The 14,601-nt window shown below is 43.8% G+C and overlaps 1 protein-coding gene across 1 annotated transcript; it reads right to left on the minus strand.

Moving 5' to 3' along the window:
* Window positions 1–6,666: 6,666 nt before the first annotated feature.
* On the minus strand, window positions 6,667–14,241 carry LOC142814493 (uncharacterized). The gene is made up of 2 exons (XM_075893261.1): window positions 13,506–14,241; window positions 6,667–6,719 (listed from the first exon to the last, which is right to left on the minus strand). Exons 1-2 carry the CDS (start codon window positions 14,155–14,157, stop codon window positions 6,667–6,669), a joined length of 705 nt encoding a protein of 234 aa, XP_075749376.1. The 5' UTR covers window positions 14,158–14,241.
* Between the last annotated feature and the right edge of the window lie 360 nt (window positions 14,242–14,601).

The raw sequence follows: 14,601 nt of genomic DNA on the forward strand, positions 1-14,601 counted from the left end.
GCTAATGGGTGAGAGACACAAGACTCTTATTAAATGCAGAGACCCTCAGTACATTTTTAACTAAGTATAACGCGCACTCTGCTCATTTTCATTGTTCAACAACGCACAAGAGAAATCTATCACCAGCACTACCTTGGAGGTCAATATCCAGTGCCTAATACGGGGTGGCCAGTGAACGGTTGGGCAGTGCTAGCAGTCATTTTTTTTTTTATCAAGGAACTCGCTATCAGATGCTGCTTGCGTCGATGGTGCGAGTCGAGTGAAGGGGGAGTGTAGGAGAAAAGAGAGACGGGGAGGGGACGCGCATGCGCAGCAAGGGTGGTCACGCCGCACACAGCATTGAACTCGACCATAACACGCTTGGCATCTAAAGTGGCCCCAGTGTACGAGAGAAAATTGCTGGATCTGCAGTCGAAGATTTTCCGCCAAGGAAATGTAGGCTGCAGACTCTAGATCACATTACCGGCTGCCATTTGGTTCAGCACATTAAAAGTATCAGTTAATTTACATGGAGCATACTACGAACTGTAGCTACATGTACTTTATAAATGTACCCGCAAAATCACCTGTAAATTTACCCGGTGGTCACTAATCCAGAGTTCCCGCCTGTTTCTGAAGCATTGTTACAGCAGAACACTGAAAAACATTGCTGCAGGTGCATATATATATGTAACGTAAGAATGTAGCGATAGTTAGGAGTTAGTAGTAGAGGTCGAGAAGAAAGAAGTGAAAATGGAATAAACAAGGAGTATGAGCCAGGCCACGTCTCCGATTCATCATAGCGTCACACAAGTCGACAGGATGGAGACCTGCCTGCCCCTTCATCAGTCGCTCAGCATCGACGCAGTTCTACAGAAGACACCCTGCCCATACATTGACTACCGAATCATCGCCTAGAAGGACAACGACCAGCACCATGACAGAACCATCGGCTGACCTCGACATCCCCAAGTACACCGGATCAGCGGACGACGGACCCGTACAGGACTGGTTCAACCTATTCGAGGTCCACGCCGCCTCTGCATCCTGGTCGGAACGGGAGATGGTTACGAACTTCAGCGACTACGTCACTGGTGAGGCATTCAAATTTTACCTGATTCACATTTTCGAGAACGACGAGTCATGGCAAAAAATCAAAGAGGAGATGATTACCCGTTTTAATGATTATGACCAAGACTTACTCATTGGCAACCATCTAGAGACAACTGCACACTATCGTCAATTTCCTAAGCAGTCCTCATGCATTCGAAAGTCCAGCGCGAATCGACAAGTGCCTCAAGACGAAGTGGCACATGCGTTTACTTACAGAAGGCCATGCGTATATTCGGAAAAACCTAACCGTCAAGCGCGCATCCCTTCTGCGCGAAAGTCAGCATTTCCGAAGTCATCGCTTCAACATACGACACGAGACGTCGCTCACCCTTTTGATGCCTTTCATGCTTCGTCTGGCATACATGGTCCACCACCTGGTTTTCTACGACGCAGCTCTTCAAAGGCTCCTAACGGTCACTATTCGTGTCATAAGGACGCCTTGTTCATGGTAGACCAGCTGACACATGAGGAAAATGCCGAACAACGCCATGACGACTCAAAGAGTGAAAATCAGTCTTCACACATTGGATCAGCTTATTTTCCATCCAGCACAATTGGGCTACCTCCTGGTTTTCCGCCACTTGGCTCTTTCGTCGCTCACAACGCCCACCTCACATCTAGCACGCTCACAATGGTCGGGATAGAGCTGTGGAGCTCGGAGAATACTCAGCCAAGCCCTGAACCTACCATCCAGATTCAGACGCAAGAACCACTCGCAGCGAACAGTGAAGAAGCCCCTGATGATGTATCTATCAACTCTGAAGCATTACCTTCATTACCCGAAATGCAGCACAACAGCCTAGAGACTACTACCTGCCCACTCGACACCACATTCAATTGCCCAGAAAGTCAGTGTCATGGTAAAAAAGGGCTGCCACCTCAAGTCTTTTCGCAGCAACATCATCAATTCCAGCAAGTCCAAGAACAACAGAGATTCCAAGGGCTATACCAACAAGGACGACGACGAATGAAATCATCTTCGGAAGAACACACGCGGTTTATGGAAAGCCGTTTACAAACGTGTCAACCAAGCCAACGACATATTCAAGATTTCTCACTCGAAACAAAGAAAGCATCGAATCCAAGATATTTTCCCAAGGAACGTCGAGTAAGCTTTCTTCAGTCGAGATCAAGACTCAGGCAACACGACATACAACGTCGAGAAAGGCGCCGAACCCTACCCTGTATTCCGCAAGGACGCAGAAATCACCGCACTAGCCTCGGTCAACAAGCACGCAAACGGGTGGCGATGCATGGGTTCCAATCAAGACAAATAGCACGACACCTGCGCAAATCATCCAGCCAATGCTTCAAAGCCATCACACCACGTTCATTCATCGCAAGAATACCGGCTGTGTTTCCATCTGATTTCACGCTCAAAGCATGCTTATGTTGTCCAGAGCGCAACAGCCAGCCTCGCCCTCCAGAGCTGTACTTGTTACCCAGGATTGCTGTCCTCTCCTGTGAAGCTATAGTGTGTTAACGGAAACTTCCTCGGACTTGGAATGATCTTCTCTTTTTGACAGTGTTCAGTTCTAAGCCGTGCATGTTCAGTTTTCATTCGTGTTCATCTGACGCGACTTCTTTCGGGGGGAGGGGGAATCCTGTAACGTAAGAAGGTAGCGATAGTTAGGAGTTAGTAGTAGAGGTCGAGAAGGAAGAAGTGAAAATGGAATAAACACGGAGTATGAGCCAGGCCACGTCTCCGATTCATCATAGTGTCCTATCGACTTGTGTGACGCTATGATGAATCGGAGACGTGGCCTGGCTCATACTCCGTGTTCATTCCATTTTCACTTCTTCCTTCTCGACCTCTACTACTAACTCCTAACTATCGCTACCTTCTTACGTTACATATATATATGCACCTGCAGCAATGTTTTTCAGTGTTCTGCTGTAACAATGCTTCAGAAACAGGCGGGAACTCTGGATTAGTGTCCACCGTGTAAATTTACAGGTGATTTTGCGGGTACATTTATAAAGTACATGTAGCTATAGTTCGTAGTATGCTCCATGTAAATTAACTGATACTTTTAATGTGCTGAACCAAATGGCAGCCGGTAATGTGATCTAGAGTCTGCAGCCTACATTTCCTTGGCGGAAAATCTTCGACTGCAGATCCAGCAATTTTCTCTCGTACACTGGGGCCACTTTAGATGCCAAGCGTGTTATGGTCGAGTTCAATGCTGTGTGCGGCGTGACCACCCTTGCTGCGCATGCGCGTCCCCTCCCCGTCTCTCTTTTCTCCTACACTCCCCCTTCTCTCGACTCGCACCATCGACGCAAGCAGCATCTGATAGCGAGTTCCTTGATGAAAAAAAAAATGACTGCTAGCACTGCCCAACCGTTCACTGGCCACCCCGTATTAGGCACTGGATATTGACCTCCAAGGTAGTGCTGGTGATAGATTTCTCTTGTGCGTTGTTGAACAATGAAAATGATCAGAGTGCGCGTTATACTTAGTTAAAAATGTACTGAGGGTCTCTGCATTTAATAAGAGTCTTGTGTCTCTCACCCATTAGCAGTGATTCGCATGTTACATAAAGAAACACCGGTCCATCACTGCGTGCTTAGCGCCTCTTCCCCAGGTTGATCTCCTGCGCAACGCCACGATGAGAGCCAGCGTCCACGGCGCCGCCTGTGTAAGCGTTAGCGCCCGCTGCTTCACACGTATGCATGGCTCCCTTTAGTGGGAGAGAGCAATTTTTCTTCCACCATCAGTTTGTCTATCGGCGCAGATCGCAGACTGCGCAGCTCGTAAGCAGGAGCCGTACATTAGGAATAAGCCCTGCATGCCTTACCAAATGCATCGCGTACCACGAGATTTTAAATATTTATTCCCCATCTGCAGCAGTTAACCTAAACAGCACTGCGCGCGCAATCAAAGCCACGCCACGTCAATGTATCTATATGACTCGGTGACAGCTAAGACATCATGTGCGAAGATGGCACGTGGCTAAGTTACTCAAGGACTCATGCAAATTCAACTTGCGATCAACCAGCTATAGTTCCCAAAGTGAGCAATTAAAGAAATGTAACAGCTATTATCACATCAGGTATTGCCTCTCACTCACATAATAGCCTGTCAAATGTGAGCAGCTTTAATACACCAACAGGTGCGTACGACGAATAAGGCATATATCCTTTGATTGCTGCACATCATTTACTTATAGGCTTTACCGCAACGCTTTCGCAATGCAGTGAAGCTTAATCATCTTTTGGTAATTGTCTTTTTGTATGTTTGAAAAGGACTCGCCAAGATGCATACTTGGCCTGAGCAGTCGCAAATGCTTATTTTTGTTTGATGCACAAGTGGCCTGTGCATGCATTCATTTCGTATCATGTAATGCTCTTCTGCTCACGCTGGCTTTACCGCAGTGCTTTTCCCATGCGGTGAAGCTTGATCATAGTTTGGTATTTGTCCTTTTGTTTGCCTGAAACGGACGTGCCAAGATGCATATTTGGCCTGAGCAGTCGCAAATGCTTATATTTGTTTGATGCACAAGTGGCTTGTGCATGTGTTCATTTCGTATCATGTAATGTTCTTTTGCTCACGCTGGCTTTACCGCAATGCTTTCGCAATGCAGTGAAGCTTAATCATCTTTTGGTAATTGTCTTTTTGTCTGTTTGAAAAGGACTCGCCAAGATGCATACTTGGCCTGAGCAGTCGCAAATGCTTATTTTTGTTTGATGCACAAGTGGCCTGTACATGCGTTCATTTCGTATCATGTAATGCTCTTCTGCTCACGCTGGCTTTACCGCAGTGCTTTTTCCATGCAGTGAAGCTTGATCATAGTTTGGTATTTGTCCTTTTGTTTGCCTGAAACGGACGTGCCAAGATGCATATTTGGCCTGAGCAGTCGCAAATGCTTATATTTGTTTGATGCACAAGTGGCCTGTGCGTGCGTTCATTTCGTATCATGTAATGCTCTTCTGCTCACGCTGGCTTTACCGCAGTGCTTTTTCCATGCAGTGAAGCTTGATCATAGTTTGGTATTTGTCCTTTTGTTTGCCTGAAACGGACGTGCCAAGATGCATATTTGGCCTGAGCAGTCGCAAATGCTTATATTTGTTTGATGCACAAGTGGCTTGTGCATGCGTTCATTTCGTATCATGTATTGTTCTTTTGCTCACGCTGGCTTTACCGCAATGCTTTCGCAATGCAGTGAAGCTTAATCATCTTTTGGTAATTGTCTTTTTGTCTGTTTGAAAAGGACTCGCCAAGATGCATACTTGGCCTGAGCAGTCGCAAATGCTTATTTTTGTTTGATGCACAAGTGGCCTGTACATGCGTTCATTTCGTATCATGTAATGCTCTTCTGCTCACGCTGGCTTTACCGCAGTGCTTTTTCCATGCAGTGAAGCTTGATCATAGTTTGGTATTTGTCCTTTTGTTTGCCTGAAACGGACGTGCCAAGATGCATATTTCGCCTGAGCAGTCGCAAATGCTTATATTTGTTTGATGCACAAGTGGCCTGTGCGTGCGTTCATTTCGTATCATGTAATGCTCTTCTGCTCACGCTGGCTTTACCACAGTGCTTTTTCCATGCAGTGAAGCTTAATCATCTTTTGGTAATTGTCTTTTTGTCTGTTTGAAAAGGACTCGCCAAGATGCATACTTGGCCTGAGCAGTCGCAAATGCTTATTTTTGTTTGATGCACAAGTGGCCTGTGCATGCGTTCATTTCGTATCATGTAATGCTCTTCTGCTCACGCTGGTTTTACCGCAGTGCTTTTTCTATGCGGTGAAGCTTGATCATAGTTTGGTATTTGTCCTTTTGTTTGCCTGAAACGGACGTGCCAAGATGCATACTTGGCCTGAGCAGTCGCAAATGCTTATATTTGTTTGATGCACAAGTGGCCTGTGCATGCGTTCATTTCGTATCATGTAATGCTCTTTTGCTCACGCTGGCTTTACCGCAGTGCTTTCACAAGGCAGTGAAGCTTGACCATACTTGCTTTTACGTGCCTTGCGACTTATCAAAGTTTTGTAATAGCTCAACTGTTGACGCTAGAAGTGATGCATTCTATGTGAAAGTTTTATACTTAACTTCGGGGATTCATGTTTTCATAAAGTTTTCACAATATATCAGTAAGGTCGAGTTGGAAACTATGCATTTTTGGAAAACACCCACGAACACGACGGAGACACGAGATTAGAAAGACTCAGTACTTCGCCTTTGTCTTGTCCCTCTGTCGTTTTCACGTTCATTTTCAAAGTATCTATCAAAATGCTGACAACGCTGTTTCACTGCCAGCAACCTTTGGCGTGTAAGAAAGGGAGCTAAATTTTCTCTCAGCCTGTAAACCAAGCAATTGCGGCTACTCGATGTGCGATAAATAAAAGACCAAAATTAAGAATAACCAGCTGATGTTGATAACAGGTGCTCATAGCAGCACTTTTTTGCTGTGCACTTGAATTCCTGTCTTATGTAATGTTATGGTCCGTGAGTACACAATGACACTACTACAACCAAGAAAATTTTACTAACATTTATTTGTAAAATAACTGCTACAAAATAGAATTCTGATCCCCTTCTTAGTAGTTGCATAATTTAGCTAGAAGAATACAGCATCACCCAACTTCCTGATGACTTGACAACAGGGTGAGTCCACAATGTACTGGACCTGTACAAGATGAAGAAAACAGACGAAAAAAACAACAGATAAATCAAAGAGTTTAAAAAATGGCACCTGAAACTTTCAACTTGCCAACCACAGCAGTGAAAAGACTCCTGTTGTCATATGTATTTTCTGCCTGTTGGTCCGCGGGCACAAGTGCCAGTCTTGTTTATTAATAGAAGCTGCTTAGCATCACTTCATTGCAAGACTTTTCTCTATCCGCCACCCGAGAACGCGCTCTGTAGCGGTCAGGCTCCGCCTAGAGACTTGTGGCAGTGCGACCTTAATGTGGGCAATATATACACAGACTTTGGTTGCTTAATTTGTAGCAAACTCATTGTGAGCAAATTTCATAGTTGCATTCATAAAATATTTGAATGTTATATTGTAATATAACACTAAAATGCTGAGGCTTTAGAGCATTACAAACTCAGCCTGCCTACATTAACTATCCCAGTGCCACAGGCATGCAAGAACTGCTTGCATAATCATGAATCAACTAAACCATTTTGATATATTGACAGGTTTTCAAAAATGACTATTTTTGAAAATTTTATATTCATATTTTTCTCTTAAAGGGCAAGTTACTGTTGCTGAAAAGAAAAAAAAGCAAATCATATACAATATCTGATACTTTTTGTTTGCAGTTTACAGCTGCACATGGTAAAAGGCTGCATGCATGAGTATTTGCTGTGTGCCATTCATGGTAGTATTTCCGAAATCCTTATTCAATTGACATTTAGTGATCAGCCTATAAATTTTCTTGTTTTTTTATTTTTTATTCCGTGCATTAGATATGAATATATTTTAGTTCAGGAAAATTTGCTCAACAAAGGGAAGTTTTCTACTTTTGGCAAAAAAACAAAACAAAGCAAGAACTAGTTCTAGAACTTTTATGAAAGAGACAGGTGTGAGGTTTGACGTGATGAGAAGTCAATAAAGAAGGAATGCCACAGAAAGGATTGCCTCAACAAAGGAATTTGGTTCGTTGGGGTAACATACATTTGGCAATGTTTTTATGTACTTCTAGTTAACGCTCCACCACTAGCTTACAACAAGGAAAAAAAATAAGGTGGTGCATGCTGAATGTTAACTCATCACATAATGTGAAAATTTGACCCAGAACAAGAGAAGGAACAAAGACGAGTGCTCACCTCCAACAAGATTTATCTTGAAGAGCAAACATATATACTCTTGAAATGCAAAAAATAGACAAATCATTCAAAAAGCCCACAACTGCCATGCACGAAAACCTTACATCCTCAGCAAAGACAATTCGTTTTGACAAATCCCTAGAGACAGAGTGAGAGAAAGTACTGATGCAGTTCAGCTCTAGTCTACAAATCTTTTTTGCCACGACAATTTCTCTTGTAGTTTTTTTTTCCCAATGATAATGGTGTCACACAAAAGTGGTTTGGAGCCACACCTGCTACAGTGCAAGGCCAAGAAACGATTGCGACCATTCTTGAGGTTACAAGGGTGTTTATTGCAGCACGTGTGGCTGCAAAATGATTTTGCGGGACATCATTATTGCTGGAAGAAAAAACAACAAATAAAATGACAAGAGAAATTATCGAGGCAAAGAGGATTTGTAGACTAGAGCTGAACTGCATCAGCACTATGTCTCGGGCTTTGTCAAATTGTCTTTTTTGAAAATGTAAGGTATTTATTTGCGCATGGCAGTTGTGGGCGTCTTGAATGATTTGCCTGATTTTCACATTTCAGGAGTATATATGTGTTTGCTCTTCAAGATAAATCTTCTTGGAAGTGAGCACTCGTGTTTGTTCCTTCTCTTGTCCTGGGTCAAATTTTTGTGCTATGTGATCCGTTATGCATTACCAACATGCCTAACTTCATACTTTCGATCCCTGAAGTCAGTCCCTAAAGGGCCACTCACCAGGTCCCATAACAAACTGTGGAAGTTGTGTATCTAACGGAGAGCATTATACCACAAAAAGTTTTTCAATCGGTTCATTACGAGCTGAGAAAACAGTTTCTTCTTTTTTTAACAGCAGGAAACAAGGATGAAAGGAGGCAAGCTCAAAACCCTTGCCACTCCCCCGTGTAGCCTTCACAAGCCAAATCTCTTTTCTACCCTCTCCAGCATCCAACCAAGAGGTCACGTGCACATGACGTGCTCAAACAAGCCCAACCCTCAAGCGCGCGAGCGGTGTTTTTTTGTTGACCAGCATTGTATTGTGTCTACTGCCTGTTTTTGCGACATTGTTTGGAAACGCTGGCTTTGATGCGGTTGAAAAGATGAGCATAATGAGTGCTCGAATGTGCAGGACCATTAATTTCTTTTCCAGGACAGGAGTCTGCTTGATGCAGTGACCGCGGAGACACAAACGCATGCGAAACGCCAGCACATTAGCTCGGCATCTCGTTGGAATTCATGGGGAAAAAATGCAAAAGACAAACGCATTCTTCTATTGCGTCTCAATATGTATCCCAAGTTTTATTAATTTCTTCAAGCAACAAATTACATTAACTACGCATGTCACGTTAAATAATTTCCGTCATGTCACGTGCCACTGTTGGCGGCGTCAGAGCACAGTCGTATACATATAGGACCAACGTCACTGCACTGCTGTGTATGTAGGGCGATTCATACTTGCACATCATAACCTCCTTCTCTGGGGGCGCGACCCAAAAAAAAGGGGGAGAAGCGTTCGTTTTGAAATTTGACCCATTTCCACGTCGCATAGAGTTGCAATGTTTGGCAGACGTGACCATAAACTCCCGATGTACGCATTGCACTTGTCAGCTCAAAATCGCCAAACCCGGTGAGTGGCCCTTTAAAGAAAAGCAAAAATTAGACGAGGAGACATGAAGAATGCTTAGAAATTCTGCCATATGTCTACACCAAAATGGAATGCTATTATTAATTAGAAAAATGTATCTTTTCCTTGGCAACCAGCAAACATGACTGAGAACAGACGAATACTTTTTTGTCCAAGTTAGCTGCTAAAGAGCCGAGACAAGCTCCGTGAAATCCTCTTGAACAACTTGCACAAGTAATGTCCAATACTACCCCACTATATTGTGGTTGCCGGCAGACACAATGTAACTTGTAAATACTATCTCTTGGCTGTACGCGAGCAGCCATGGAGTTTATGAGGGGAAAGTCTTCGATCATACCATTCTGTATGCATTGCAGCAAATGTTTGCGTAGCATAACTTGGTTAAGGTTCAAAGTTTCTGGTTTTCTGCCTGACGCTATATAATACATGTTGGCAATTGCAAACAAGCCACAGTCAAGTGTGTTGCACTGGTTTTGTGCCTTCATTGTTTGAATGGTTAATGTTGGAGATTGTAATTTTAGAATATGACAGATTTGCCTAACAGCGTCAGGAGGGGTATCTTGATCAATTGAATCATATATGAAGACTGTGTTTTTGTCCACACCAACATTTGTTACTGTAAGCCAATGATTGGGGTTCTGAACATGCAAGATTTGAACGAAAGGGCCTTTGATTTGAGTGAATTGTAAACATCGGCCCAGTAAGACATCTTGAAAGCAGACACAAGTAGGACACTTTTTCTGAATTAAATACTGTGTGACATTGATTACGCTATCTGATATGGAGGTGCCCTGTACCAGAACATTTAAATCTGCATCTGAAAGAGAATACCGTTTGTAGACATTTAGCATGTCTACTTTAACAGTTGCAGGGCCTACCTTTTTTACTTGATTTGGGAAAAATTTACGCTTGACAGCTCTCACTTTTTTTGGCCGCCCCCTTCTTGCTTTAACCAAAGGTACCACAAGTTTTGTACTGTTAGAATGCCCAAGATAACTTGTGGCAGTAGTTTGTGCTAACTGAGCTGGTGCAGCCTTTATGGCTGCTGAAGTTTGGTTACGAGGAAATGTGGTTAAATTTCTGAAGAAAGCCTCGCAGGACGAAAGTTTTTCCATTAACTCCTTCTCACCACAATTAGATAATACGTTAGCCACGGTTTTTGACATTTCGCAAAGACTCTTATAAGCATAAGTATACTTCTCTTGTGCAGTGTCAAGCTTCACACAGGGTGGTGACTGAATGCTGCTTGTTACCACTGGTGTGGCAGTAGTGGTTGTGCAGCTGTCACTCAGGAAATGATCCTTGCACCACCTGTCTGGTATGCAAGCCTTGTCGAAAAGATCTTGCTTAGTAAAGTCACGCACTGCTAAAATATGTGCACAAGGCAGAGTGTACTGGTTATAAAAAGCACATGTGCAAGAAGCCAAGCACAATGAAACACTGTACTGTGATCTTGGTGAAACTACAACATAAGAATTAGGAGTGGAAATGACTTGATAACTTACATTTTTAAACTTCTCATACTGCTCTAGTACTTTACTTGTAGCCTCAGAAGTGCAATTACGGGACAATTCTAGCTGAAATGGGTCATTGAAATCATTTATGTTTAGGTTCAGCTTCATTTCTTTAAGCTTAGAGAACTGTAGAGATAAAGAATCATTATCAATGTAACCTACCAATGCTTCTATTGCTTGAACCAAATGCATGCTTGAAGAGAGATAAGTTTTAATCTTTTGATTGTGGCATTCAATGCGATTATTAGTATTATTACCAAATGTAGGAAGGGCTTGCCGATATGCATGTACCCACATTTCCTTAGACAAGTGCCAGTTATGCATATAGTAAGAAATGAAATCTGTGCAAGTCATAGCTTGGAGGTTAGCAAGCTTATCGAAGTAGTCTTGCTCAGTGGGGGAATAAACTAAGCTTTTTAAGAGAGGAACCAACTGATCACGTTGCTGTCTAGCTTTTTCATTAACCTTTTGCTGGAAACAATGCAACACATGCCACGTACACAAAAGTATGTTAGAATTAGGAAGAATATTGGTTAAAATGCGCAGTTCATTGAGATCTTTATCAATCATCACTACTTTGCAAGCAGACACAACAAATGGGTTGAAATCTACAAACTTTGTGAACATAGGCTCAACAATTTCAGTCGTCTCATTTCGTAAGAGGGCATAACACACAGGTCTCCCACGACCACGACCATCTTGAACTAATATAGAGTAAAGAATATAACCCTCAATATTCACTTTATACGTTCCATCAATAAATAGAATCTCTGGATACTTTTCCAAAATCTCACGCATGTGCGTTGTTTGAAGAAGTATGAATTGCAGGTTATTATTTTGATTCATTTCATAGTGAATAACCCAGTTTGGATTATTTTTTAGCAAGGTCTCTACCTTCTCTAAAACCATTTCACCATGAGCCTGCTCATTGCGGATAGGAATAGAAAATCGTTGCTTGTAATTATTAATGTCCTTTGTAGTTAACTTCTTACCAGTTTTTTGCTCGACCAAGTTTTTAAAATCCTTTGCGCCAATATTACATTTAGCTAAGTCAAAGAATTCTTCTTTTTCTCCATGATTCAGGAGCCTCTTCTGAGGATACAAATCATAATATTCTGTGGGATGGTTATGCTTAGCTTGTAGTTTAGTTATCTTGTAGTGCAGAGTAGGCGATTTACATAGGCTTACCGATACTGTCATTTCACAGCCAGTACCATTGTAAGCTTGCTTTGGTCGCTTTCCTATCCCCCTGGGCTTTATTGTGCGACCGTGAATGCAGCTATATTTAATCCTAATATACTCGAAGTCCTTATCTTCTGATGTGAATGGACTTTTATTACTCTTATTTATCATGACTACATGCCTGCCCTCTCTGCACCACTCATCAAAGCTTTTCTTAAAAGAAGGAAAGTTATCAAATGTTGCATTTAAATAAACTTTGCTACCCCCACCAAATAGTGTATTTACTGGGTTATTGAGGACGGTTGGGTTGGCACCAGTGTTTACACAAATAGCCTGGGCACCAAGGCTGACAGGCCTGCTTCTGGATGTCAAAGCAGCCTCACAATACTTGTACTGCACAGCTGCAGTGCACCCAGCTTCCATAGGGTCACCAGCCTCTGTGCCAGGATCGCGCTCAATTCGCATGCAATCCCGAGTCAGTGCTGGTAGATGGCTTTTGCAGACAGAAACATCGTTCACAGCGTCATTCGTGACAGATTCACAGTGAGTCGCGGAACTAACTGAGCAGTCTTTCAACTGCTTGCTAGGAACACGCTGCACCTTTTTAAAACTATCACGAATGACGTTGTGCGAGACACTGGCTCGTCCTTCAGGCTTCCTACCACAGACAGCGGAAGAAGCAGAGTGAATCTGTTTCTGGCTCACAACTGCTGTCATAGGTGAAGTGGACCTGATGGACTTGGCAGCTGTCACAGCAAGAACTTTGCCTTCACTGTCTGCACACAGTTTAGAGCTCTGTTCTTGCTTGTGCAGTGCCGCAGCCTTCCGCCGGCTCTTCTTTGACTGCACCAGTTTCCACTCACTGTCGCCACACTGGCCGACAGCCTGTGGCACAGCTGCTTTTCCAGCACTGGCCTCCTCTTCCCCCACAGAAGAGCGCACAAGAGCACTCTCATGCTCCTGTGAGGCTCTCCTTATTTTCCTGTCACAAGTGGTGCTTGCACCTCGACTAGGGATCATTGGCTGAATAGGCCTCTCCCCAGTGTTTCCCTTGCATGGTACACTTGTGCCATGGAAAATGGGGGAAGGCAGGCTGTCCCAGGTCCACCAAGCCTTGCTTCCCTTGCAGCGAACGCGGACACCGCCAACGAGCGTAAAGCCAATACCATGAATGGTACTGGCCAGTTGGTCAGTGTCGTGTCTCTGCATGAGAGCACTGCTGGTTTTCCAGACAAGAGCTGGTGCAGCGGAAGGTCCACCTACTGCTGGAGAATATTGAACTGCATGCATACCAAGTGCTGGAAAATCGACTTCCAAGTTGATGGAAAAGTGCTCCTGCCGAGCCCACCCACTCCATGCAGATGCCTTGGACTCCTTGTAGGACTGTTGGATGTGTCTCCTCTCTAGTTGGGTGGACAAGGCACAGGCCTCACGGTACAGGAAGTCTGCCAGCACCTTGTTGCCAAGCCGGCTGGGGTGGACACCATCCCTGCTCAGGAATCCAGGCCAGCTGTCCACAAGACTATCCAGGATAGTGAATCCCCTCTCCAGGCAAAGCTGTGCGAGTGCGGCATTCACATTCCTGTAGTGGTCATTCAAATGACAAACATCACACAACTGTTCTTCCCCTTGGCGGTACCGATTCTGCCCCCGAGGAAGAATGGCAGAAAAAGCTACATGCAACGTGGGATTGCTTTCGATGATTCCCTGAGCGAGCTGGCGATATTTGTCCATGCACATGTTGACACTGTCAACAGTGTTGTTCGTGCCAACATGTACAATGACAACATCAAAACTGGCCAGCTTGTCAGCAATCATTGAGAGCAAGTGCTCAATCCTTATTCCTCTGTGTGCGGCAACGCTAACAGACAAGCCACGGCGCGATGGGAAATACTGGTTGACGTATTTCACCATTGAATCGCCCGCTACTAACACACGCGTCATGTTGCGCACACTTTCAATTCAGAATTACACCATGAAAAAAAAAGAAACAAGAAAGTGAATATTTAGTCTAAAACACGGCTGTCAACTACGAAAATGCACTACGACAAATATACGAAGCACGTTAACACGGATGACCAAAGAAAGGGCCACGCACAAATACTGCTAAATCAGCCTATACGCGAAAAATCACAAAAATACGTATTGGGATGGATATAAACAACGTTAGTAAATATAAAATAGCAGTGAAAATAAGCGGTTGAGCTTAGATGAAGATGATGTTCGAGGCTTGCGAATATGTAGCAGAACAAGGCCTGTAGACAGCTCGCAGAAGCAGCAACCAGCCGTACTCCAGCAGCAGCAGCAGCAGCAGCAGCAGCAAGTGAGCGTCTGCTGGCCAGCTGAGCCACGTTCCGATTCGGTAAATTCGAACAACGCGCTAAATCA

The sequence above is a fragment of the Rhipicephalus microplus genome, chromosome 4, assembly GCF_043290135.1.
Source record: "Rhipicephalus microplus isolate Deutch F79 chromosome 4, USDA_Rmic, whole genome shotgun sequence".
Taxonomy (NCBI): Eukaryota; Metazoa; Arthropoda; class Arachnida; order Ixodida; family Ixodidae; genus Rhipicephalus; species Rhipicephalus microplus.

Excerpts from the sequence above, each read along its gene's own strand:
- LOC142814493 (XM_075893261.1), bottom strand. The coding sequence starts at position 14,157 with ATGACGCGTGTGTTAGTAGCGGGCGATTCAATGGTGAAATACGTCAAC. Across the intron at positions 6,720-13,505 it reads AGTCGATTTTCCAGCACTTG|GTCCAGTACATTGTGGACTC; the intron begins GTATGCATGCAG and ends CATCTTGTACAG.